This window comes from Vulpes lagopus, chromosome 6, assembly GCF_018345385.1.
Source record: "Vulpes lagopus strain Blue_001 chromosome 6, ASM1834538v1, whole genome shotgun sequence".
NCBI lineage: Eukaryota > Metazoa > Chordata > Mammalia > Carnivora > Canidae > Vulpes > Vulpes lagopus.
The window spans coordinates 12824984-12851644 of record NC_054829.1 but is presented as its reverse complement, the minus strand read 5'-3'; the positions used below and the strand labels follow the sequence as shown (position 1 = coordinate 12851644).

General features: G+C 49.9%; 1 protein-coding gene across 8 annotated transcripts in view; it reads right to left on the bottom strand.

The window, feature by feature from the left end:
* FOXN3 (forkhead box N3) overlaps positions 1–26661 on the bottom strand; it is a 391477-nt gene that overhangs the window by 216152 nt on the left and 148664 nt on the right. For 5 of the 8 annotated variants that reach the window (XM_041758145.1, XM_041758151.1, XM_041758147.1 and 2 more), the window contains exon 3: positions 3388–3944. In XM_041758145.1, the coding sequence (XP_041614079.1) occupies positions 3388–3930 (543 nt within the window). In that variant the 5' untranslated portion in view covers positions 3931–3944. Of the gene's footprint in view, positions 1–3387; positions 3945–7756; positions 7910–19934; positions 19955–20484; positions 20506–26661 lie in introns of those variants that run through there. The other 3 variants (XM_041758149.1, XM_041758150.1, XM_041758148.1) reach the window with 3 other exon arrangements.

The window sequence follows — 26661 nt, the reverse complement described above, 5'->3', positions numbered from 1 at the left end:
GGGCACTCTAGAGCCCAACAGATGGGTCTCTTTGACAAGGAAGGGCATCAGAAAGTGGGGAGGCATAGGGCTGGCTGTCGATGAAAACAGACATCAGGGGCCTAACAGACAACTACAAGCCAAAACCATGCTGGGATCCTATTCCAACCGAACATTCTGTAAACCCTCAGGGATCTCTGAGTACGGACTTGGTATTAGGTGATACCAAGGAAGTGTTCACTTTGTTCAGGGGGACGCTGGCATTGAGGTGATGTAGGAACTGGAGCTTATTCTTCTGCACACGGAAGGCAAAACGACGTGAGATCTAGGATCTGCTTCCAAAGACTTATGCCAAAAGCCCTTGCTGACTACAGAATCTGGTGATGGGCAAAAGGGGGTGATAGGGATTCATCACGCTACTCTCGCTACACGTATGTTTGAAATTCCCCAGGATTACAAAATAAAAATAAAACTCTATCTTTTACAGTCCGTTTTTTTTAAGTCCTTATGTTTCTAAGTCTTATGAGTGATAAAATGTTTAAAAAAAGAGAGAGAGACAGAGATAAAACGGAAGCAGAACTGTCTATTCTTTCCGACTTACTCATTCATGAGATGTTCCCGATGAAATCTCAGCTTTGGAAAGAACCCAAGAGGGCATCTAGTTCAGGGATTCTCAAATCTGGCTGCAAGTCAGAAACATCCATGGAGCTTATCAGAACCACCAATTGTCCCCAACCCACCTCAAACCAACTGAATCAGAATCTCCAGGAAGGAGCCAAGAAATGCTCATTGCTTTGAAGTGCCCGGGGTATTGCTGGTGCAATCCTGTCGGTCCCTCTCCCACATCCCAGGCAGGCAGGTGTCCAACGGGGGATATGTTCCAAGCCCTTGGGGAACAAGGACCACGTAAGATTCTGCATTCTCAGTCCCGTCAAGCTTAAAACCCTCTTCCAAGTTTTTAGAAGGGAAAAAATGTGAATGGGATGTGCAAGCCTTCCATTCTCTCCTTCAACTAACGTATCTGTCACCAACATTCGGGTGCACTTGACCAACTATGTTGGGGCCCAATCTCAGCGTGGGAGCTACCATAAAGTAAAATCCCCTGGGGGAAAAACAAGTTTACCCATACAGCCAAAGGGGCTTTCACTGGGCCAAGTAGCAGGGAGGATGCCTTCCCCTTTACTCAGGTGGCCAGAGGAGAAACCCCAAATGGATGGGCTACAGCATCAGTGTCTTGGAAGTACCTGGGAGTGCCGGGGAATCCATGCCTCTGAATGCAGCCACCAGCTGGCCCAAACAAGGAAGAGAAATGAGGAAAACTGACACTCTAGGCTTTGTTCTCACAAGATCACAAACGATGGGAAACCAATCCCCAACCACAACACTGACTAGCATTTGATCAGAAACATGTCAATACAGGTGAGCATGGCTCGGAAGCCAGAACTGAACATTTCCTAAGATTAACAATCTCCAATCCCAAACGCCATTCCCTTACAACAGGCAGTAAGTCAGGGAAACATGACTCCCAGAGTGGGGACTGGGGGCGCAAAAGGGGGGAGACGGCACACCTGCCAGCGTGCCTTAACACACACACCCCATCCAACACACCTGTCACTCGGAGGGCTGATGAATAATCCTCCCAAGTCTCTCTGCACACTTTACAGAGTTGTTCTTGTCAAACATTTCAGGGCGAGCACTTGCTAAATTACTTTTATATGTCCTGGCCTTGTGGCAAACACAGAGCCAGGCAGGCAGTAACATGCTGAACAGGTTCACACCAAACGAAGAGCGCTGTTCGTTGCTTTATCGGTGGTGACACATTGCTCGGGGGGACCTGAACAGCGTTTTCTTCACTATATTCTAATCTTGGGATTGCTTTTCTAAGCTGTTCCCCTCCTAACCAACCACCAGGACCCACTGATACAGCAGCTTTTAATATCACAGACTTGGTCTTTACAGCGGAGCAGCAAATCCTCTTCAAGTTCAAAGAATGATGGTCAAGCGGGCGACAAGAGCGGAGTCCAGAGGTCGGTCTGGAGATGTGGAGGGAAAGGAGAGCAGCGGGCACCCAGGACAACAGCAGCACCCTACAACTGTCAGTTACGCAAAAACCGGGACATGGGGACTACTGGCACTTGCACACTGGACGCAGCCCCCGCACACACCAGCGGCCAAAGGCAAAGCTCCTGAGTGTCCTCATTTTTCCTGGGGTTCCCAGGCAACCCCCTCAAGCCCTGCATGCCCACTGCCCATCTTGAGCATAAACTCCAGGTGAACAGCACTTGCAGACAAACGTGCCCAGCCGCAGCCAGGGGAAGCATGGCTTCGCCACATCCTTATGCAACAGGCCTCCGTGCCCGAGCTGAGCAGGGTTTTCTCAGGCTCAAGATTCTACTGGAAATGTTTCTGGAGAGGAAGAGAGGCCCCAACAGCGACCCTACCCCTGAACTTTAGAAAGGGTAAAGAGCAGACTGCCAGCTCCCCACCGCAATTCTACCACCACGAGAAACGAAGCTGGAAAATGCAAGGACAGTGAGAAAAGGCTGTAGACACTGCTTCCCAGCTTCTGTTTGAGTTGCAGCGACGTCACGTTTGGGATCTCCAAAGTCCGAGCACGCCGCTCTGTGTTCCAGCCCTGCCCGTCCATCCTACTCATCCTATTTCTACCACACCTACGATGATGTTCCTTCCCAGAAAGGGAAAGCAAATCACAGAAACCATCTCACTCCGGCAGGCCAGGAAACCCAGGCCTTAAGGCTTTACAGTCCAAATTCAATCTTTTTTGGAACCCTACCCTGAGTTTTCATAATCTGGGTGTCTTTCAAAGTGGCTGCTTACGTAGACACCTGCTGTGATGAGAGTTACCTGGGCAATTCACGTCTCTGTCTGGTCCTCGAGTATACTGTTTGGTCACCTCCCAATGTCCATGACTGTCCATTTATTCCAGAATCCTAGAGACGTGGTCTCTCTCCAAGTCCATACTCAGGAAGAAAAGAAATGCCATCTTTCTCCCGCCCTAGGCGGCTAATTCTCCTCAAATGTATATACACACACCTCATGGTTACCGGCTGCCCTGTGTTTGCACTGTAAACCCATAGTGTCCCACCCATGTCGAGGGACGATGCCGAGAACCAATCGAGTGTGCAAACTCCCGTTTTGTGATTACGTTCGGATACCACGGTGGGAAACCCTCAGTCCAGCACAACCACCAAAAACATTCTTTAACTGGGACGTTTAAGGGCAAGGGAAGTTCTTTGCAACCAAATGAATGAAATAAAATTACTCATTTATGACCACTCCTTCAGTGTGGTGAATTTACATGCCGTAACATTCCCCCCCTCAAAAAAAACAGGGAGAAATGACACATTTAAAAGAGAAAAATGTGAGCTCCAGACACAAAGGGCTTACCTGACTCCTCTCTTTGTCCACTTTCTTAAAACATTTATTCAAAGACAAATTATGTCTCACTGAGTTTTTCCACCCGGTAGGTGCGTTTGCAAAATACGGAAAATGTTCCAAGATCCAGTTGTAGATATCCTTTACTGGCAGGCGCTTGGTTGGAGAGTCCTCGATGGCCATAAATATGAGGCAGCTGAAGGAGTAGGGGGGTTTGCAGTTGGGGTTCTGCCTGGCATCGTAGGGCATGTCCGAGTGGGCAGGGGATGGCGGGGTGTCATCGTCCAGGTCCTGCACAGGGCTGACACTCCTGAGGACCGACTCCCCAAAGCTCTTCAGCAAGTTCTTGCTCTCGTGTAGCCAGTTCAGATTGGTCAGCTCTTCATCTTCCATGGCCCCCTCTTCTAGTCGGATGTCAGGCAGAGAAAAGTCGAGGTCATCGTCCTCCTGCAGGGCCTTGGAGAAGCCACTGCCCCGGTAACACTGACTCAGCCCACTGGAGACACTAATTCCTGAGCTTTCTGGCTTCTTGCTGGGAGGCATGACTGGACCCATTTATGTGAAGGCTCCTGGTAAACACATCACAAAGAAAAGATGAGTTGGGGGGAACCCCTAAACGGAAAGGCAGCTGCGCCCTCCTACTTCTTCGGAGCCCGCTCCCCACCCCTGCCACTTGGATGGACACCCCTCCCCCTGGCCCGCCCCACAGAAACACCGTCTCATGGCTCCCACAACTGGGTAGCAACACAAACCCACCCCTCCACCACAAAGAAATGCTCTAAGAAGTAAAAATCAGTGCATTCCGCATGTAGCACAGTGACTGTCACTTCTTAAATACGGTGAAAGTGGAAATATTTACAGTATCTCAATATGCAAATACAGTATGAAAAGAATGGGAAAATCCACAAAACCTTCCTCCCAGATGTATGAAGACTGTCACTGTGCCCCTGCTGATAATGATCATTTATCTCCTGGTGCCTCAGTTTCTCTACAAACAATGAGTATCTGCCCCAGTAAAATTCTTTCAAGCCTTCACGATAGACACTACGAAGTAAATGCACACGCACCACTCCTGTTACCTTGAGGTTTATCCTTGCCCCACAAAAAAGAAAATACCTGTAAGTTTAAGGCCCCGGGTTTCAGATTAAGTTCAGCTGCCTCCACACGAAAACCATGACAACTGCCCCAGAATTCAAACTGCGACCACGGCCCACATTGGTTGGCCGTGTTTTCTCTGACAGTATCTTTTCTTCATAAGCAGTGGCCCCAAACTCTGCAACTTTAATCACGGTTGGCAAGTGGCAAGAGTGGAAGAGTGGTCACAAGGAATTCTGCAGACTGGAACCGGAGGAAAAAGTGCATGCAATTGTCAGGACACTACACCCCACGTGAAAAAGTGCGTAACTCAGGGCACCGCACAAATAAATGCGAATGTGAAGACAAGCCATTAATTTGTCTAACTAATTCTAGTTTCAACTAGAAGTGGTGAAGAGCGTCAGCAGAGCAACTGGCCGCTTCAAGACTGCAAGGCAAATTCGACAGAAATGGCTACAGAGTTCTATTCTGCACCCCCAGGCCACCCCCCGTTTTTATCAATGACCTAGAACAGGGAGTACAACTTCTGAGGAGAAAAGAAAATGAGGACGTGGCAAGTCCACAAACAGAATGACCCCGATAGATACAAAGCATATTCAACCCTCGAGTACTCAATGTGATAGAAAGAACAGTAAAGATAATGAAAGAGGTCTCCCACCGTCCGCTTGTAGCGCTCGCACAATGTGCTTGGCTTAAGAAGCAGGTCCGCTTTATTTTGTCCCCCTGAGTAAGAAGATCAAGCAAACTATCTAGAAAAAAAAAGAATGGACACAAAAGCAGACATGATCATTCTCAGGCTCTGAATGCCCATTGACACTGTGTTGAAAGTAACTGCCACTTCAGCTACGGAAGCTCTAGAATGGGATTCTAGAAAGCATAATGCGAAGCACCCAACGGCCAGCCGAGGGTGCCTGAGAATTGCAGCACCCTCCCTCCCTCTGTCGAAAGGCAGACAGAGAGTACGCGCTGGCGGAAGGCATGAGAAAGCTTTCTGGGGTGGCTGAGCGATCCCCAGCTCCAAAGAGAGAAAACTTCCATGAGCACCAAAGTCCGAGAGAAGTGGGCCAGCGGACACATCTCAGGTTCAGCCACAGGGACTATTTCTCTGTCCAACAAGGAACCTCACCTGAGTACTACAGGACACTATTTATTTATTTATTTAAGATTTTACTTATTAATTCATGAGAGACACACACACACACAGAGATAGAGAGAGGCAGAGAGAGAAGCAGGCTCCATGCAGGGAGCCCGATGTGAGACCCGATCTCAGGCCCCCAGGATCACACCCTGGGCCAAAGGCAGGTGTCAAACTGCTGAGCCACCCAGGGATTCCCTACAGGACACAATTTAAAGAAGAATCTTGTATCTTCAGGTTTGGGGCGGGGGGGGGGGGGGGAGGCCAGAGACCAACCTGATAATGTCTTTTACCTTCTTTTACCTTCTTTATGAACAAATCAAAGCTCCGCTTGTCTCTCTCAAAGTTTTCCCACATCCCCATCAAAAAACCCTAAGTTTCCACGAACCAGGAATGTCCACGCAGAACACAAAGCAGAACGAATCCTCAGCCGCTGAAGTCAACTTCAGCTCCAGATGAAAGTTTTATGTCTCCTGAGCTTCCAAACAGGAAAATTATATCATGGCTGACAGTAAAGTAATTTAATTGCACTGTTGCTATGACAACATGCTGCTCTTTCTTTTCAATTTGCTTATTTGTCAGTAGCTTCCCAAAGGAACTAACACACTACACTCCATGTTTCCTTTTGTTTTAAACAAACATTGCCAGCAGTGTGGGTTTTATTAGAAAAATGGCACTGTCAAGAAAAGAGGGTGACGGGGGCCCCCGCTACCCTTGCATCATCTGTCTGCTTTGTGTTTCTATCCCCCCATGCTCTCCGACTGTTAACTGCAACCCCATAAATCCAGCATTTCATAGCAACCGTATCAAGAGCTGCTGATCACTACAGTTCCATTTAAAAAAAAAAAAAAACACAGTTCCCAGAAACCACAGCTGAGGAGTTTTCCATTATTATACTCTAACTACATAATTTGCCAAATCTTTTTTTCCTCCTGTTTTAGAGGAGGAAAAGAGAGAGAGAGAGGACAGAGAGAGAGAGAGAGCGAGAATCCGGATCATGTGAGTCTGCAGTTAAGCAAACATTTTTAATCTGCTGCCAATAAGGCTGCTCCACCAGATACGCAAATAGTTATTCACTAGTGACCTCCTTACAACTTTTCGGTTTGCTGTTGGTTGCGTCCCATGCACACGCAGCCTCTTTTTGCTTCTATACGCCTTGCTGTGTTTTGTTATCTTGTTTACTTTTCAAAGGAGAAAATGCAGCAGGAGAGCGGGGCTCTTGCCCGCTATCAGAAGGTCTGGCCCGGCTTTGAACAGAGGCTGGAAGTGAACTTCACGGAGTTAAGGCAGCCTCGCGGGCCGGGCCGGGCCGGGCACACACACACGCACGCACACACACACACACACACACACACACACCCCGCCCCGTCCCCGCGCACACGCACACGCACGCGCTCCACTCCCGTCTACTGTACTTGTCAAAAACATTTCAAGGGGACCTGCGGGAGCAGCGATTGGCTGCGGCCCGCGTCCATCAGCGGCGTTGCCTGGCAACGAGGAAACTGCTCCGCTCCCGTCTACTGGGCAATTGGGAGCTCGCATACCTTCACTGCCGGTCAGATGTCATAAACCTTTTATTGGCCGCGCCGCGGCGAGCCTTAAAAACACATCCATAAAAGCCCGCCGTCCCCCAACTTGTCCGGGCGCTAGCAGGGTCTCCTGGAGAGCCGGGGCGCGGAGGGCCGGGCTCGGGGGGCTCGGGGGGCTCGGGGGGCTCTCGGTGCCGGCGCCCAGGCTGCACGGCTGGGGGGCGGGGGCATCTTTGTTAGGAGCCCGTGTCCCGCCCTGGGGTCTCCCGAGACCTGCACCCCCCGCCCCGCCCCGCCCCCGGGGCCCGGACGGCGGGATCCCGTCCTCCGCGGACAATACCCGGTCCGCTCCCTTCGGGCGTCTGTCGGGAGCCGAGGCGCCGCGGCGCAGCCCGCACGTCGGGGCAGGAAACTCTCCGGACTCGGCAAGTTGCCGGCTCCGGGGACTCTGCCGTCGCCCCGCCGGGCCGGCCCCGCCGCCCCCACCCCAGCCCGGGCCCGAGCCCGAGCCCCCCCAGGAACCGCGGAGCCCCCGGTCGGCCGAGGGCGGCGAGGTCGCCTGCAGGACGGCCTCGGACGCGCGCCGCCGCCCGGGGCCGCCGAGTCAGGGGGGCGCACTCACCTGGCGGGCGCGGGGCGGGGGCGCGGGGCGCGGGGCGGGGGGCGCGGGGCGCCGCAGCCCTTCAGCGGGAGCCGACAAAGTTTCGCGGGCGCCCAGCGGGCATCGCTCGGTGGCCCGGCTGAGGACGCGCGGGCGCGGCGCGGCGCGGCGAGCCCGGGGCGGCGGGCGGCGGGCGGCGGGCGGCGGGGGGCGGCCGCGGGCGCGGGCGCGGGCGCGGGCGCGGGCGGCAGGGGCGCGGGGGTCGCGGCGCGGCATGGGACCTGCGGCGTCCGCCGGGCGCGCCGCGCGTCCTCCCGCCGGCCCCGCCGCTCTCCCCGCCCCGTCCCGCCTCCCGCTCGCCTCCGCCGCGGCGCGTCGGGCCGGGGCGCGCCGAGCGGCGAGAAATTGTTTCCACTGCAAACAAAAAAAGGCGACACATGACCAAGGCAGGAGGAGGGGAAGCGCGGGGAGGGGGGGCGCGGAGGGGCGGGGCGGGGCGGAGGGGGCGGAGGGAGCCGGCGACAGCGAAAACGTGGGCCGGGCCGCCGGCGGCGCGGGGTGCGGACCCGCCGGGCGCCCCTGCCCGCCCCGCCCCGCCCCGCCCCGCCCCGCCCCTGCCCGCGCCCGCGCCCGCGCCCGAGCGCTCCCGGGGGCGCAGCCGGGGCCCAGGCCGGCGGGGGGGTGCGGGGGGGGGGCGGCTCCCAAGGCGCCGCGGGGACGGGGACGGGGACCGGGACCGGGACGGGGACGGGGACCGGGACCGGGACGGGGGGCGCAGCCGGCCCTTCCCCAGGCTCGGGCCACGCGGGCGGGCCGCACGCTCCTGCCCCAGCCGCACGCCTTACAAGGCTCGAAAGTAAGAATGAGAAGAATTACGATGCGGGCGAGGCTCTGCGGGGGGCACGGGGGTTCCGCTCCCCCCGCCCGCGGCGTCCTGCGGGGCTCCCAGGCCGGCCCGGCCCTCCTCCAGCGCCCACCTCGAGCCCCGGGAGCCAAGGCACAAAGGCACCGCAGCCTCCCGGCCGGGCCGCGCCTGCTGTCGTCCGCCGGCGCGTGTCTGCCGAGGGAGGGAGGAGGGAGGAGGGAGGAGGGAGGGAGGAGGGAGGAGGGAGGAGGGAGGCAGGAGGGAGGAGGGAGGAGGCAGGAGGGAGGCCATTACAGGCGGCCGAGCCGAGCCGGAGGCCCGTCCTGGAGGCCGCGCCGGGAGGGCCTCTCCAGCGGGGCCGACCCGCCTCCGCGCCCTCCCGCCCTCCGCGCCCTCCGCGCCCCCCGCGCCCCCCGCGCCCCCCGCGCCCTCCGCGCCCTCCGCGCCCCCCGCGCCCCCCGCGCCCCCCGCGCCCTCCGCGCCCTCCGCGCCCTCGCACTGCGAGTTCTCCAGAGCCCGGCAGACAGCTCGCAGGGCCCCCCAGCGACCGCTCCAGGAGCTCGGGCTCCTCCAGAGAAGGGCCACCCACCGCCGAAGCCACCCCAGCCAGCTGCCTCTGGAGAGTCCGACAGGACACCCTGGTGGTGACTGCACACCCCTCCCAGGCAGCCACATCAGTCGGCTCCTCCACAGAAGACAAGCCCAGGTGAAAAGGCCGCCCCCCCCCCCATCACCACCACCACCTGAACCCACCTGAGCCAGGGGACTGGCCATTTTGAGCTCCCTGAAAACTGCAGGCAACCCAGGGAGAAGGCCCAGGGCGCCCTCCCTCAGAAAGGCCTCTCGTTTGCCGCCCCTTTGAACCTGGCCAGGTTCGAGAGACAAATCCATAAGGGCTTCTGGATATTATTTTGTTGTTGTTCCCAAAAAACAAAGAAACCCCAATGGATCTGGGAAGTCATTGCTTTTAACAGAGCTTCAGAGGGGTGGGTGATGGTAAGTCTTCAGCAAGGACACTGGCCACAGGGCCTGACTGCTTAGCAGTTGTAAGGCAAATCCCACCCAGGAGATGACTCCAAGGTGGGGGCCATCCAGCCCCACCCCTTTTAATTACTGAGCGCTGGATGTGACCTACCCAAACCTGCTAAGCAAAAGGGGTAAGGTGAGGGAGACGGATACCTCGGAAGCCTTAAGCCAGAGATTCTAAGCATTAGAACTGGTGACAAGGGGACAACCGGATACCAGTCAAGCATGTGGCACCCTCCTTCAGCATATCAGCTGTGTGGGCTGAATCTCCCATCAAAGAAACCAAGGCCAGAGACCTTGGTCCAAGCGCCTTGCCCCGCACCCCCACCCCCTGACCCAAAAGAGGAAGAGCAATACTCCCCTTCCATGACCAGCGCCCAACCCTCCACATGGCCAACCACACTCACGCCATAGCTAGAAATCTCTTCGCAGTAAGAGAAGTGGCATGTTAATCTTCGCTCCAGTCCTCTGTCCTCAGAGTTCATCAAGCCCGTGGAGTGTGTCGCTCTTAAAATTGTCCGTGCAAGCTGTGTTTAGCCTCCAGTGTGTGAACCAGCCGTGTAGGCCGAACACCTTTAAGGCACACAAGCCTTGGGCCAGGGGAAGCCCTAAGTAGAGGGTGGAGTACGGTGAGGTAAGCTGTCTTTTATTAGCCTCTCTTTCCTTCTGCGTGTTTTTGGTTTCTTCCATCCTCAAACATATGGACCTTCCTCTATTTACGATGGGGTCATGTCCCAAGAAGCCCAGCATCAGAAGTCAAAAATATCTTGAGTCAAAATTGCATTTAATACACCTAACCCAGCACACACGACAGCTCAGCCTCGGTCACTTTGAACATGCTCAGAGCCCTCACATCGGCCTACAACCAGGCCAACATCGTCTATCACAAGCGGTGAGTATCTCCTGTACCTTACTGACGACTGTACTCAAAGTGAAAAACGGAGTGGTCGTATTGAGTAGAGAATGGCTGGAGGCCTGGCAGCTGTCTCCCCCGACTGCCTGCAGCTGCCAGGCCTCCCCACAGGGGATCAGACAGTCTATCACTAGCCCAGGAAAAGATCCAGATTCCCCACCTGAAGTGTGGTGTCTACTGGATGTATATTGCTTGTCATACCATCACCAAGTCAAAAAATCGTATGTCGAACTATTGTTAAGTCAGGGACCGTCTGTATTCCTTAATTTCTCTCTCCCATGGAGATGGCATGGGGATGTGGCAAGAGACATCATCCTGAAGAGGAAGTGGTGGACCAGCACTGCCTGATGGGGAGGGGGGAGCACAAACATCTGCCTATTCGTCCCTCTGACGTGGGGCACTCAGACATTTGTTGAAAGCCAAAGGCAGCCTTTGGGGTGGCCTTTCCACCTTCTAATTCCACAGAACCCCAGCTCCGAAAGATGCTCCCTGATAAAAAGGGGGCAGGGCCCAAATTCTTTGGAAAAATTCCATTTTCAATTCCCCTCCTAAACATTTACAAATTACCCTTGTGCCTTCGCCCCTGAGAAGTCTTCAAAAAACAAGTGGAACTGTTTAGGGGCCCTTGGGTGGCTCGGTGGTGGAGCAGCCTTCCGCTGAGGGTGTAATCCTGGGGTTGTAGGATCCGGTCCCACATAGGGCTTCCTGCAGGGAGCCTGCTTCTCCCTCTGCCTGTGTCTCTGCCTCTGTGTGTGTGTCTCTTGTGAATAAATAGATAAAATCTTAAAAAAAAAAAAAAAAAGCAAGTGGCACTATTTCAACAATTGTTCTATAAGCGGGTTTGACAACAAAATCCTATGCGTGCCCTGGAAGTCACTTTGGGCAACACTTATTCCCTGGCTGGGGAGCTGCTAAGACCCTTCCCCAGCTGCTCTGGGCAGGCGCCCCCAGGGTATACAGGAGTCTGGGGGGGAGGGAGGGGAGACCTGGACTCTTCACCCAATAGGTCTCCTCAGGTTCCTCCTCCTCTGTACAGAAGAGTGCCTCTCCCCTTAATGGTTTCTTCCTTCTTCTCCAACGTGCTTCCCTGCCCTGCAACGTGCTTCCATGCCCTTCCCATTTCTGGTTCTTTGGCCAACGTGATTATTTATGGACTAGTTCAGGGTAAAGCCTCCCAGCCCCCCTGACGCAGTAACACCTGAAGAGATGAGCAGTGAGAGGATCCCGCAGGTGGGTGGACTGGGGACTTGCACAGCCGGGGAGGAATCTGAGGCAGGCCTGCAGAGATGGTCTCCTGGTCAGGGATCCTGCAAGCTGGCTCCAGTGACTAAAGGGGTCACATGAGCGGGAACCCAGGTGCCCCGCCGGGCTTCTCAGAACTGGGACGTCATCAAGCAGTTTCTCGCTCTCTACCTCCCCTTCCCTCTGAGACCACAGTCTTTCCTACTTCCTTCTACATATTTATTCCACTCGCCTCCCAACAGGTTGGCTCTCTCTGCTCACTTATGACCATGTGTGGCTGCCAGCACCACATCCAAACCTCCTGACTTTCAGCACCCGCCACCCTCGGACTGCCTCTGCCTTCCATGACATGGTTTATATTCTCAGGGAAATCACCTGATTGGCTTAGCCTGACTTAGGTGACTGTTCCTTTCTGCCCACACCCTCCTATCAGCTGAGGCTAGGACCATGGTGGAACCATCAGGCATGACAGGCCTGGGGATGACTTTAGAAGGAGGATATCCAATAAAGATGGGTTAGTGTTTGACCTGCAGAAATGAGGAAGGCATGTTATAGGCCTGAGCTTATGTATTTTAGGAAGCCTCACCTAATGGATCAGAATCTTCTACGATGGGCCCCAGGCCTATACATTTTGAGAAGGCAGTGCAGCAGGAGCTACTGTTCTGGGTTGGAGAAATGAATAGCACATGCAGATTTATCAACTATGATCTGACCGTATTAGAAGATGCATTGGTTCCTCAAACAAATATTTACTGAGTGCCACCAAGTACATAACATTCTGTTAGGTGCCAGAGACAAAAGGGGGTTTGTTCCTTATGGAGTATGTGTATTGGTGGATAAGAGGGGAAACATTCTATGACAAAACTCTTTAAATGCTACGATGAGCAGTTTATATGCACTCATTCAAATGGCAAGAGGAACCCACTGAATATTTTGAGCACGGAAGTGACACTATCAGAAATATGCTTGAAAAGAATGGCTTGGAACTAGTAGAAAAGTAAGTCCCAGAGACCATTTAATACACAGCACAGTGATTATCAACAAGAAAACTGTATTGGAAATATTTAAACTAAGGGATTAGATTTTAATTGATAATAATTTTCATGCTAATAATGTGACACCACAGAGGTGTCGGCTAATGAGACACCAGTAATCACGTTGTAATTTAAGTGTATCAAATCTCTATGTTATATACCTTAAACTCACACACAACGTTGTTATGTCAAGTATATCTCAATTTAAAAAAAAAAAAAAAAGGATTGTGAGGACACCTGGGGGGCGTTCAGTAGGTTAAGCATCTGACTCTTGGTTTCAAAAGCTTAGGTTATGACCTCAGGGTTGTGAGAAAGAGCCCTGCACTGGGCCCTGCACTGGGGAAGTTGGCTTGCTATTGTCTTCCCCTATTCCTCCCCACACCCAGCTCATGCTCGCACTCTCTCTCTCTCTCTCTCTCTCTCTCTCTCTGTAAAATAAATAAATAAAATCCTAAAGATTGATTTAAAAAAAAAAAAAAGGACTGGAACTGTGGATTCAAGACAAGTTTGGGGAGAAGAAAGGGGGAAAAAAATGAAAAACCCAAAGCAGGCAGAACTCCTGAGAAAGCAAGACCATAATCCACATAAAAGGGAATAAAGGTTTTTTTATGTTTTCAAAAATTATAAAATACGCTAAAATATTAAAATAGTGATCCCCTCTGAGTGGCAGAGTTGGGGGATAATTTTTTTGGCCTGCTTCTTTCATTCATGTCTATTATATTCTAAATTTTCTACCATGAGAGCTCATTTACGTTTACGATGTTCTAATGATAAGTGGGGAGGATCCCATGGAGAACTGGTTGTCAGCCTTGAGTGTGCACCAAAATTACCTATAAGGTTTATTAACGTGCAGCTTGCTGGCCCTCACCCCCAGAGTTTGTGATTCAGTAGGTTGGGGCCGTGGCATGAATTCACGTTTCTAGCAAGCTCACAGGGACACTGCTGCCGGTGGTTGAGGGATCAAACTTTGAGACCCACTGACTTACTGAAGAATAGTCTATGAGACTGGAAGGAAGGAATGTATAAAAGCCTTCAAAGACAAAACCAAGAGGGATTGTCTAAAGTGAGAAAAGAGGGGAAGATTATGGTCAATCATGGGTTGACTGAGTCGCTTCAACCTTGAAGAGAATGTTCTTGGTATTGGTAGAAAAGCTGCTCCGTTTTTCCCTTAGCCTTGGACGTGGAAGTAAGAGAGACCCAGCGGCACGGCTGGAAGGCGCTCGAGTCTTAGAGCATTTCAAGACTTGGTCCAGCATCTTGGCACTTGTCATCCTCTCTTGCATTTCCCTCTTGTGCATTCTTGGTGTTTACACGACAGGTTTGGAAGGGTGTAGCCTGGGAAAAGGCTTCTTCAAGTTTCTCCAGCAGGGAACAGAGCCAGGAGGCTTATTTGAGGAGGGAAGGAGGGATGTGTGGTAAGGGAAAAGTACAGCCAGACCGGGGGAGTGAAGTTCATTAGCTCAGGTGCCCAAGCCAAACCCCAGCTTATCAAGTCTCCTGCTGGAGGCAACATGAAAACACAGGACCTGTCAACTCCTCTCTGAGCATAAACACAAGTGTGAGCAAATGATCCAGAATCCAGATTTAGTTAATGCATTCAGTCAACAAGTATTTACGGAGCATCTAGCTACTCTGCCTAGGACTGCGTGGAGGGGACCAGGAAGGAACCTGGAGAAATAATAAAAGGTGTAGCACTTGCCCTCAAGGATCTAGGAGACTAGGGGAGCATTTATGAAGTAACTACAGATAAACACACATACGGAGCAAAATACCACAGCCAGAGGTAGTATGGCCTGATGGCTAGCCTAAGAACCTGGGGCCAGGTGCATATTCTCACGTTACTACATACAAGAGGTGGGTAACCTTAGTCAAGGTACTTAACTTCTTTCTCCCCACCTAGTTTCCTCATCTTAAAAAAAAGGGGGGGGGTAGGGAGGGAGACTACCAGTAAGGCCCACTTCATAGGGTTCTGATGAAGATCAAATGAATTAATATTTGCAAAACACATACAACAGTGCCCTGGCACTTAGCACAGTTTTTGTTAAGTAAATAAATCCAAAGGAAAACATTAACAGATTTGACTGCCCACCAATTTAAAATTTGCGTGTCGTGCTGGGGTCATCAATCAAGCAAAAAGATAGATTAAAAAAATGAGGCAATATCTGCCACACATAGGAAAAAAGGGTTAATATTTAAACGTATAACCCTTAAAACTCAATGAGGGGAGAAAAAAGGAAAAAAAAGTCATCACCCTAATGAGAAAAGGGGCCAATTCATCAAAAGAGAAACAAAAATGATTAAAACCCCCATGGAGAGAGGATCCACCTCAGTTAAAAAAAAAAAAAACATAGAAATGCAAATGAAAGCGATTGTGACATCTCATTTCATCTACCAGACTGGCACAGGCCGAAAAGAAATTACCCTACCCGTGCTGGTGTGGGTGTCTGGAAGAATGTGACTGGGGACAACTGTTCAATGACAACCTAAGTGAGCCCAGCCACGGACCCTAAATTTGCAACTTCTAGGAATTTATCCTAGGGAGGCACTCTAACAAGATCACTAAGTCGCCCACCTGACTACCTACCCCAGTGACCCAGCGGTTCTGGAAGGTCCACACACTCACCCTAGAGCCTGACACACACAAGCCACGCGGGCAGCACTTACTGGAAACATGCACTAGAATACGCAACACTGTATTTAGGAAGGTTTGCTGGGACATTGTTTAAAATCATGAAAACTCGGAAATTGCTGAAATAAGAGGCTGCAGGCATATTATTATATTCTGTGCCACCACCTCCCCACCCCCACCCCTCTCCCCCAGCCCCATGCTCCCTTTGTTTCCTGCCATTTGGATTTTCCGGTCATTTTCGGTGAAGGTTTCCTTTTTCATGATCATTTTCACGTTCCCTTGTAGGATATGGGTGAAACAATTTGCAAACATTTCAAAAAGTAAGAGCGTGGAGAAGCAAGTTAGAGTTTAATTTTGTGATCTTCTCAATCAGAAGGAACAAAGTGAATCCTTTCTTTTGAAAAGGCTGGTGCTCTGAGCAAACAGGAGAACCACTAAGTATAACAAACATGGTCCCCTGTGTTATGGTGTCTATTGTCTGGTTGTAGGAAGGCTTTTGATTTATAGGTTTTGAGTATCCAACTTCCCCTACAACCTCTTAAGGTCAAAGATAAGGGAAAATACTCTTGAATTAGGAATCTGGGGAGGGGGGCGGAGGGGGAAGATTTACTCTTAGTTTCAGATTGATCTTCTCTAACAATTTGTGCTTATAAAAGACCAGATTGATTATATCTTTTTTTTTCTTTTTTCAAATCTGATAGGAAAATCTGTGCCCAGCTGAGGCACTCCACGTGGCCAGAATTACTTCCGCTTCTCCTGCCTTCTGAGGGATACTCTGGCAGTCAGAAGCTCGCCCTAGAAAAAGCTGCCACTCTGAGCTCTTGGACTCCATTTATCTACAGCCGAGGCTCATTATTTGTGGAAGTTATGTCCTATAAAGTTTCTACAAACAATGAATTAGCAAACACTGAACTACTGCTCCCAGGGGGAAGCACACGGCCAGGTTCCTGTGAGCTGCTGGTGACAGCATTTTCGTGACCTGATGACTATGTAACCATGTTTAGATGCTTTTCCATCTAAAGATACTTTACATTGTTGATTCCTTAACACTGAACTCTCAGCCAACAGCTCTATAAAACTCATGTCTGAATGAAGACCTCTCCAACAAGGCTTCTGCGTATTGTCCACGAGGCACTCAGCCTTCACACACCCAGGAACACTAAACCTCCAGCACTACGACTGGCTGCCATGTTAAACAGAAAAATCACCACCACCACCAACAAAAAAAGCACAAAAAGCAGAGCACAAAATAGACCACAGAACGAATGCTTGTTTACAGTATGAGAACTGAAAGAAGAAGCCAGAGCGTTGCTTTGTTAGACGTAAGCTGGCAATGTGTGCATTGGGGCAATTCAAAATTTTTGGCTACTCTGTGCATGTCCACAAATGACCATCAAAGCACCCCGAGTTATTCATTACTTTCGGGGTTACAGGTAATTTTTTGCAAGTACATGAATCTGCAAATATGGAATAAATACATGAATAATGACCAACTGTATTTAACAAACACTTAGGTAGCACTTATTCAGTGCCAGGCAGGATCTCAAGGTTTGGCAAATATTGGCTCATTCCAGCCTCACATTAACCATGTGAGGAGGGTACTATATTATTGTGCCCATATTATAAACGAGGAACGTGAGGCACAGAGAGGTTTAGTCACCTGCCCAAGGTCACACAGCTGGTAAGTGACAGGGCTGGGATTTGAACCCACAGAGTCTAGCTCCAGAGTTTGGAGCCGGGTCCCAGGTAGGAACCAAGGGAAGCTTCAGATCCATGCAGAACATCTGAATTCCTCTTGGAGAACCCCTGGGATGGGCGGGGGGGGGGTGGGGTAGCAAGGACACGAAGGATAGGAGTGGCAGGGTTCGAGAGAGGAAACACTGTGAGCAGGCTATAAAGAAGAAAGAAGGAAAAAGGGACTTTTAAACGGAATGAAAAGACACTATTTGCGAAAAGCTGAAGTTCCATGTTCCTGGGTCCTAATCAATATGGTATGGTGTATCTTTGTAATAAAAAAATATATATAACTAGATAGTGAGCATCAAACAAATTGTAAGTGCCTTGAGAGGCAAGGACCCCGCCTTGTACTTCTCTTCTGCTCATAGCACAGGTGGCACAGCAGTAATCAAAAATATCGATCACTTAACAGGGAAAAAAAAAAAAAGAAAAAAAAAAGCTTCTTTTTATTGCTCTCAAGCTGGTATCTAATAACTACACAGATGAGTCAAAGAAAAGTAGCACCATCAACCTTCTCCTCCTGCAAAGTTGTGAAGAGCTCTCATTGTTTCCCTCTATTCACCAAGTACACCAAGTACCACGGTCTCGGGGGCTGCAGTTGCTAAGTCTGCCAAAGCCTTAACCATGCCAAGGAATAAGGTCTCTTGTTTTACTTTCTCAGAAGGATGGGAAAGCAGACAGTCAGTTCCCCTCTTCAAGACGGCCTTTTTGAAACACAAGTAAAAACTACGAATTTGACGAGGGTCTCTGGGACACACGGCCTAGGTTAAGATATCACCAATATATTTATTTCCCTGCTGCGTAAAACTCTGCTTGGGGGATGAGCAACTTTTCAGCTTATGATGACTGCAAACCTGGAGGCTGCTCTTCTCTATTAGGTCGTGCAGTTCACCAACGCTTTCTGCTTCGAATCCTCCCTCCTTCGCGAAACAGCCTCCTGCGTGCCTTTACTGTTTTGGTTCAGGTGCAAGCAAAACATGCCCATCCACCGTGAGGCCCAAGTGCACGCTGAGCACTCAGTCTCATGAGGGGTGGGCGCTGGGAAGCAAGTGGCCAAGTGGACCGCCGTCTCTCTGTGGGTGCACCATGCACCTAGTACCCCCCCACACCCCGCAGTCCCCCGTGCTCAAAGACATGTGACTATCGCTGGCTTCAAAGATTTGGCCCCCTTTGAACAACCAGGCGTCCTTTTTAAGTTGGCATTTCTTCCAGAGAGGAATACTGAGCATCTTTCCTACATGCCTCACACAGTGCTAGGCCAGCTGTCTAACAATATGGATCCCGGAAGGGGGTGCGCTGCCCACGTTGGCGATGGCAGCCATTAGTGCCTGTTGCTCACAGCAAACGTCAACGAGACCTCAGAACAGAGGCCCAGGCCATTGGCTGAGACACCCCGGGCAAGTTTCCACACGGCCTGAGTGCCAGCAGAGGCTACCCGAGGCCCGAGGTGGGCATGCCACGGTGTCTTGGACTTCCGGATGGAGTCCAGTCCCAGAGAGTGGACGTCAGAGCGCTCCGGAGGTGGCCCAGGCCAGGTTCAAAGGGAGGGATGAACCTCACGACATCCGTTCCAAAGAAATCCCACCTGCTACTGGCATGCCCAGGCTCGTCTTCCTCACATACCAGCCTCCCAGGCAAGCCTCCAAAGGCACGGTGGGCAGGCAGCTGCAACAGTTTGCTTTCTCTCAATGATTTGCACGGGGAAGACGGAGAATTGAGGAAGACGTCATGGCCAGGCCCCACGATCTGGACCCCCAGCTGGCCGGGATCCTGAAGGGTCATCTTCTCCAGCCCTTTGCAGGAAAAACATGGTTTTTGTTGGCCCTAGAAATCTGGCCCGGCAGATTTTCTGGAGTTCCGTTTCTTCATCCCCACACACTCACCTCATGTTGATTTTTCAGGACTGTCAAAATGCAAACCCGCTCCGAAACCTCCTTCCCAGCCTCTACACACCAGGGACACCCCCTGGCCCCGAAAGGCCTGCCACCCTGTGAGTGCCCGGCTCAGGCGCTGAGCAACGACTCCCCAGCTTGCTGCTTCTGAATAACTTGAATATCAAACCAAGCACAAAGAGAATAATACACAGCAGTTGCTGGAAAAAGCTCACTCCATCCACTTCATTCTCTGTGGCAGACGCAACTGAAAGATTTTTTTTTTTAATCCATGAAAAACTTCTCCTTTAAGCTTGGGGTGCAAAAGGCATCTGAAATGTGAGAGTCCGTGGACCAGCCCCGGGATAGAAAGGAAAGGTTTCAATGAAATACAAAAGCAACACAGACCTGAAGGGGAGCAGGCTGCCCGACAACAAGGCAGCCAACTGCCAAACTGTCATTTTGCTCGGCGGCTGAACAGAAGGCTCGAGTAATGACAACCACAAAACTCATTTAAAGTCTGAAAAGGTGACTAATGAGCTCATTCATGCTGGCTATAAATTATTCACTACAACACTGATCCCACTCAAGACAAACAGTAAAGTAAACTTTAAACACAGACATCGCCAGCCTCCGAAGGAGAACGAGTTATGTCTGCAAAACTTTTCCCAATGAGAGGGATACTCGTCTCCCCCTTGTCTATTGTCACATTCATTCTTCTGTTTACTTTTTTTTACTGCCTTTAATCAAGTTTAAGCAGACACAGCTGTTACACATTTATTTCTCTGTTGAGGTTTTTTTTTTTTTCCATTAGTTATTACGAGCAATCATGAGGCCCTAAAAATAGCAGCAAATTATATTCTCTAGAAATTGAAGGCTGACCTTAAAATGAAGCCCAGGTCTTCAGAAAGAATATTCATATGCACATGTTGGGTGAGTGACAGCCCTGCACAAAGGCGGAACACAAGTGCAGAGCATTTTCCACTCTTGGAGAGGTTTTCAATTTGCTTCCAAATTTCCTTTGGCTCTGGTGGAAACGGGTTGCTTCAAAACTCTATAATACAGAACCTGCTTCCAGTGGCCACGTTCTGGTGAAGATTTTCATGGAAACTCACCATCAAAGTTCTCCTTGAGGCTTTTTGTTACGGACAAACCCGGCCACAGATTTGCTGAAAACCCACCATGTTGCTGCACGCTCCCCTGGTCGGTTTCCTGTTTAATATTAAATAATTTTGGCTCTTCTGTTTCCCTAGACTGTGCTCTTTGCTCCTAACTGTCGCTACGGAAAGCATTGTGACTGCGGAGGACTAGTCTCCTGTTTTTCAGACCCTTGTTTAATCGGCGTGGCTACTTCCAAGACAGAGTCAGAGTTAAGAGTTTCAAACCTGCCCTAAGAGATCTTTTTAAAAATAGCCCCCAAATAAGTACTTACATTAGCTCTTGGTCAGATCGCTGAACATTCTGTATTTTTAAACTGCTTTGAATACTTTGAAAAGGAGCCACAGAAAAGCCACAGAAAACACTCATATTCAAATCCCGCCAGATAGGGGTTCCAACTAACCAAAAGTGAAAGCAGAAAGGTTTGAAGCTCAGTCGGACCCTGCGCACACCTCGAGATTACAGGAAAAATGAATGGTTTGGGGCCTGGGGGAGTCTTGCGTAACGTATGAGAAATAATGCATGGAAGGCAAATCGAGACCGGGGCTTTGACTTAAACCCCGTTTTAGGAAAATCTTTCATGTTGTTTTCACAGTTTCTTGCACACGAACCAAAGGCTTGTCCGGCCATTTCTGTCGTCTGAAATGCAAAGCAATTTTTCTTTTAAGTAGAGAAAGAGGAGTCCTGCAATATTTATAGCCAAGTACTTTGCCACCTACCGACGCAATCTGGTTGGTCTTCACGTGCTTGGCATGGTGGTTTGTCTTTTTTTTTTTTTTCTCCACCCTTCTGTATCTACTAAGAAGCCATTCCTTTGGTCCTCTGTGCAAGAGTTCTTGCAGTGTCGTCGTTGTTGTTTTTTAATCACACCATGTGTGAAAACCCGGTTCCAACCAAAGGAATGGAAAAGCCTCAAATGGCATCCCACTGAAGACTCGGCTGCTCTAAGCCCTCCGCGAACTCGATTCCTGCCACCTCTCTGGGGAAAGGTGTGGACCAAACACGGCTTTGAAGTCAAGCCGCACGTTGATCACATGTCTGCCAGCGAGCTTGCCTCTCCTTCCATGGGTGGGAAACCTGGCTGGTCCGCAGACACTCCTGACACGGCCCTATTCTTTATTTTCCTGAGGGAGGACCACCTGCCCAGCAATAGCTGGAACAATGAACACCAAGTGCCCAATTCCTGCAATCCAAAGATTCATAAAACATACACAACGCCAAAAGCTCTCCCCTGCTTCCTACTCGCCTGGAGCTCTGCCTGCATTATTTATTTCTTCCTTCCACTTACCTTGATGAGGGAGGTGCGGTCATCCTCTTACAGACGAGGATCCTGAGCTTCCAGAAATTAAGGCGTGTGCCAGTGGTGCTTGCTTGAAAAGGCAAGACCCCGTGTGTTTGGGGCCTGCAGAGCCCACACTCTTCACCGCTGCGTTCTCTAATCTCTGCATGCTCTCCATCCCTAGTTTCCAAGATCACAGAAATGTACCTTGCTGCTTGCAGTCTACATCCTGGGCTTCTTCGTTAGAGATTTTGGGGTGGGGGACTGTTTCATCTGGTTTTTTTGCATCGCATATTGCAAAATGGGCCGCTAACCATGACATCCCTTCTGTCCTGCCAGGGGTAGCCCCTGAGGCTCGTACCGAACGCAGACACCATTCACTGAACAGACAAGCATAGGGACAAAAATACCAAAATACCCAGGGCAGTGGTGGTACACCAGCGCCGTGCTCCTACTGATCGTAAAGCATGACGATCATGAAAACAACAACAACAACAACAACAACAAGTAACTCATGACAGTGACAGCTCCAGAGGCCAGGCCCGAAACTCCAAGTCTATCCGCATCTCCCGTTCGGATGGATCCTCAGAAACAAACAAGGTGCTATGGAGGTGCCCATTACGCAACTCACAGAACGATGTGCTCTCTCTTCAATCCATACTCTAACCTCCCCCACGCCAACAAATGAACCTTTTCTCCATCTGCTATGACCACTGAGATCAAGATCTGATAGCTTCCCTTCAAGCTAATGCTTCCATTTCACTAGAAACCATTTTCGAGCTCTGCACTTTTGTACTTTGCACACAAAGTCAGAGAGTATTGCCTGCCAGTTTAGAAACAGTGCTGACCACCACCCCAGAACTATCTTCCAGAAGCTAAATTACAGAGAATTCGATCAAAGCACAGACCAACCTTTGGCAACTCTATCAATTCATTCAAAAATCAGCAAGTCGCAGTGAAAATAGACTGACCGCTCTACCAATCCGATTAACTTTTCCCCGTAGGTCCTGGACAGATGGGTAAAACTACTGAGGCAGCCCTGGGCCCCACAGGTGTTCTGGAATCTTCTCCCAGCCCCGGGCACTGAAGACGTGGAGGAGACCTGTTCCCAAAGCTCACTGCCATCTCTGGCACCTAGATTTGGGTACTGAGGCTGAGGAGTTCGTTTTGTCATGAACCACCTCCCTGTGCTTCCTTGAAAGCTCTCCTGCTGCCATGACTGGAATCTCATCTCAGGGCTAGCCAAAGGCTCTGTAAAAAGTGGACGGAGTAGAAAGCTGAGGTCTGTGGTTTCGGTCCCGAGAAACCCTCAGCTATCCACAGGGATCTGATTGCACTGCCATTTAGAGTTCTCCTGGCTTCTGCCAACACCAGCTCCCTCCGGATCCAAATGCAACCTTTCCTGGCTTCCTTGCGATACCGGCATCAGAGCAAAGCTCCAATGGTTATGGTAAGAAACAGGAGGCCTGTCCAGACCTTCCCTGATCTCCTGTGAAGGAACAACCAAGTCGCGTCTGCTGTGCAACAGATACCCTTCCGAAGTCAGGCGCTTACTAAGTCAGGGCAGGTTTTAGCAGCCATGCTCCAAGGCTCTTCCCTCACAGCCTCTATGGCCCATTTTTCTAGATCAAAATCTACAACTCATGAGTAGGAAGAAAGTCACTAAGGCTGACTGCCCTGACTTATCATTTAATCTACACAGAGCTATTTATTTACTAATTACATTCTTGGCTTGACAGCACTGGCCAGAAAAGATTTGTTTATTCATTACAAAAACCAATTAATGCAAACAGAAAATAAAATCTTAAAGGTTACTCTTGGGAAGGGCTTTACTAATGGTGTCAGACGAGCCCCTAATTGAATGAGGCAAATAAAGTCCAAAGGAGCGAAGTGATTTAGGGCCCACATGTCACAGAATGCACACAGGTAGTGTCCTTGCCAGTGTTCAACAGCACCCCAAACATCCAGTCCCATGGAATAAGTGGGACTGACCCCGCTGGTTGGTCCCTGGATGGGCATGAAAGAAAGAACGAGCAGGCCCAGCTGGGACCCAGTGCACACACTAGGTATTGAGACTCCCTCTGTCTTTTGGACACTCAACGTGGCTTTGCTGTCATTTGCAACCAAAAGCATCCCAGCAGGTACCCATGCAGAGTTTGTGGCAACTCCAGCTTCTTGACTCCCTGTACACAGATATTTCTGCCACAGGAGAGTCTTTAACATTGCAAAATAGAAAACCATATTTTGACAACCTCTGTGGCTGAACTTGGTAAGAATCAAAAGATTTGGGGGAGACACAGCAAACTAAACATTATCATCGAGCTCTTTAAAAGTATGGCTTAATATGTAACTGTGGCTATGTTTATAGAGTATTATTGATGACCGAAGAATTCATGGATAGAGATTAACTGTAGAGAATTCATGGCTAATGAGGGAAGGCCATTGTATTTTTTAAATATTTTATTCTCTTTATTTGTTGGTTTATTTATTTATTTTTGAGAGAGAGAGAGAGAGAGAGAGAGCAAGCGAGGAAGCAGGACACAGGAAGAGAGAATCTCAAGCAGGTTCCACATCCAGTACAGAGCCTGACATGGAGCTTGATCCCAGGACCCTGAGATCATGACCTGAGCCAAAATCAGGAGTTGGACATTTAACCGACCAAGCTACCCAGGTGCCCCGAGGACCATTCTATTTATAACTTGAGACAAACCCCTGACTCCCACTTTGGTCTCGGAGCTGGACCCAAAATTAGGCCCATCTCTAACTCCTGGAGGGATAATACCCACCTTTACATCTCCAAGCACCCAGTTCCAAATCAGGTGCCAATGAAGGGGTAATGTGAGCCTTAGTGGCTGTTTTTTGAACAGCTACTAGATGAAGACACTGAGCTATGTCTTATCTGCTTTATGTCGTCGAATGCTTCCCAGTGATCAACATGAGGTAGGTTGATCAGAGTAGGCAATTAACAAATGATACGGAAGGAGTGAGCACTGCACATACCAAATTCATTTAAGATTATATTTATTGTCAATGAGAACACTTTCTCTAGTAATCCTAAAACTATGAAATTAAAAAGATGAGTGTCAATACATAAAATGATCACATAGGTTCTACGTAACATTTATATCGAGGAGGGTGATTTGCCATCAGATACTGGAGCTTAAGGCATCAGCACCCCTTGTTCACACGGCCCTGAAGGACCCCGGACGTGTGGAATGAGCACAGGCTTTGTCACCGCACAGAAGCACTTAAATGAAAAAACTAAAAATAAAAATTAAAATTAAAATTAAAAATAAAAATTTTTTAAAAAGCACTTAAATGTCCTGAAGTCTTATGGCTCATATAGGAAAAAAAACCAGAGAGAGATGCCCCCACATTTGACAATCATCCTAAAAATTTACATGACATTACCAATAACCACTTGTGAAGCAAACAAGCTTTTTTCCCTAATCCATCAATAATAGAAAACAAGTCCCAATCACCCAAGCTAGAGAAATGAGTGAATTACCCTTCTATTATCTGGAGGGAAAATGGTATTCTGAAATCACTGTTGTAGGAAGAAGTGATCAAAGAGCATACAGCCCAAAAAATGTAGGGGAAAAAAAAAAAAAGGAAATGCAGACATATGTGAAACAGCCGATTAATAATCATGTGTTATTTTTCTGGATTTTGTGATGTTTGGGATGCCAGCTTTTTAAACATAGACTTGTTTACGTTTTCTTTCAGCATCACCATTTCTTTCATCATTTGTAATTTTACATGTTTTTCTTAAACGAGGCTCCCGAATTGAATAAGGCTGGGGAGGAAGGGGCTATCTCCAGCCCACAGGGCAGACAAGAGCCCTATTTCAATTCCCTGCGGGGTAGAGGGTTTAATCCTTGTCACTGGGAACAGTGGGACTCTGCAGTGGGTCACCCTGTGGCCCCGACCTCTTGGTCAGTGACCAGTCATCTGCTCTGATGTTATTCATGGTTCAGGCAATGCTGATGAGGCCATGGTGCGACAGGTGTGGTGACAGCGGGCCCACAGGCCCAGGTCTTGCTGAGAGCTGAAGGATGACGGCTGGAGGGACACAAGGAGAAAAGAGGGAGCGTTGGGCTGACTGCAGAAAAGGAAGCCTTGAACAGCTGCAGCCTCAGCTCTCCTTCCTCCTCAGCCCTGGTGGCTCTTCCTCACGGGTCCCATCAGGTGGCTCTTCCTCAGGGGTCCCATCCCAGCCTCTGGCCGCCTGTCTTCCCTTCAATTCAGAACAACTGTAGCATCTGCACAATGCTTCCTGTCTGATGAACTCCCTGCTGACTCAGTCTTGTGTCTGAAGAACTTGGGCCCTCCTGCGAGGCTCTGCTCCCCAGCGACCTGAACCCTCTGCATCAGCCCTCCCCACTCCCAACAGGACCCACTATGTTTTGGTACCGCTCATTTGATGTCAAAAAATGATGGCAGGAGCCCACATGGCTCAGGTGGTTAAGCGTCTGGCTCTTGGTTTTAGCTCAGGTCTTGATTTCAGGGTTGTGAGAAGGCTCCACACTCAGTATAGAGTCTGCTTCAGATTCTCCCTCCCTCTCCCTCTCTCTCTCTCTAAAAAAAATAAAAATTTAAAAAAATGTTTAAAAGATGAAAATGATGCAAGTGGGGGCAACTGGATGGCTCAGTTAGTGGAGCACATGACTCTTGATCTTGGGGTCATGCATTCAAGCCCCATGTTGAGTGTAGAGATTACTTAAAAAAAAAAAAAAGAAAGATGAAATTGCAAGGCAGAGTGTGCTTTACCTTCTTGGAGCAGTGAGAAGCCCAGGGAACCAGTGGGACGCAAGACCTTGGACTTTACCATTGAAATAGTGTCAGTGGTCACTATTGTTGCTCACCTCAGGGTCTCTGCTTGGCCCTACTAGCCCCACCAGCTAGAATAGAAAGGGCCATCCTTCTGCAAGATTGACGTATACAGATGCAAAGTCCCAGAGAAGGAGAGACACCCACTTCCCAGCCTCAGGATGTACTGTGCTAACAAATCTAAAGAACTTAAGTGTCCTCCTGCAGGGGAGGGAGAGGTCGCTGTGGCCCACTGACTTTCCCAATGGTCCTGAGCATTCAAATCACCCAACCTTCCCTTCCCAATTCCCAAGTTCACCAAACCCCTTCAGTAGTCTCTCTCACTGCCAGTTAACACACAGG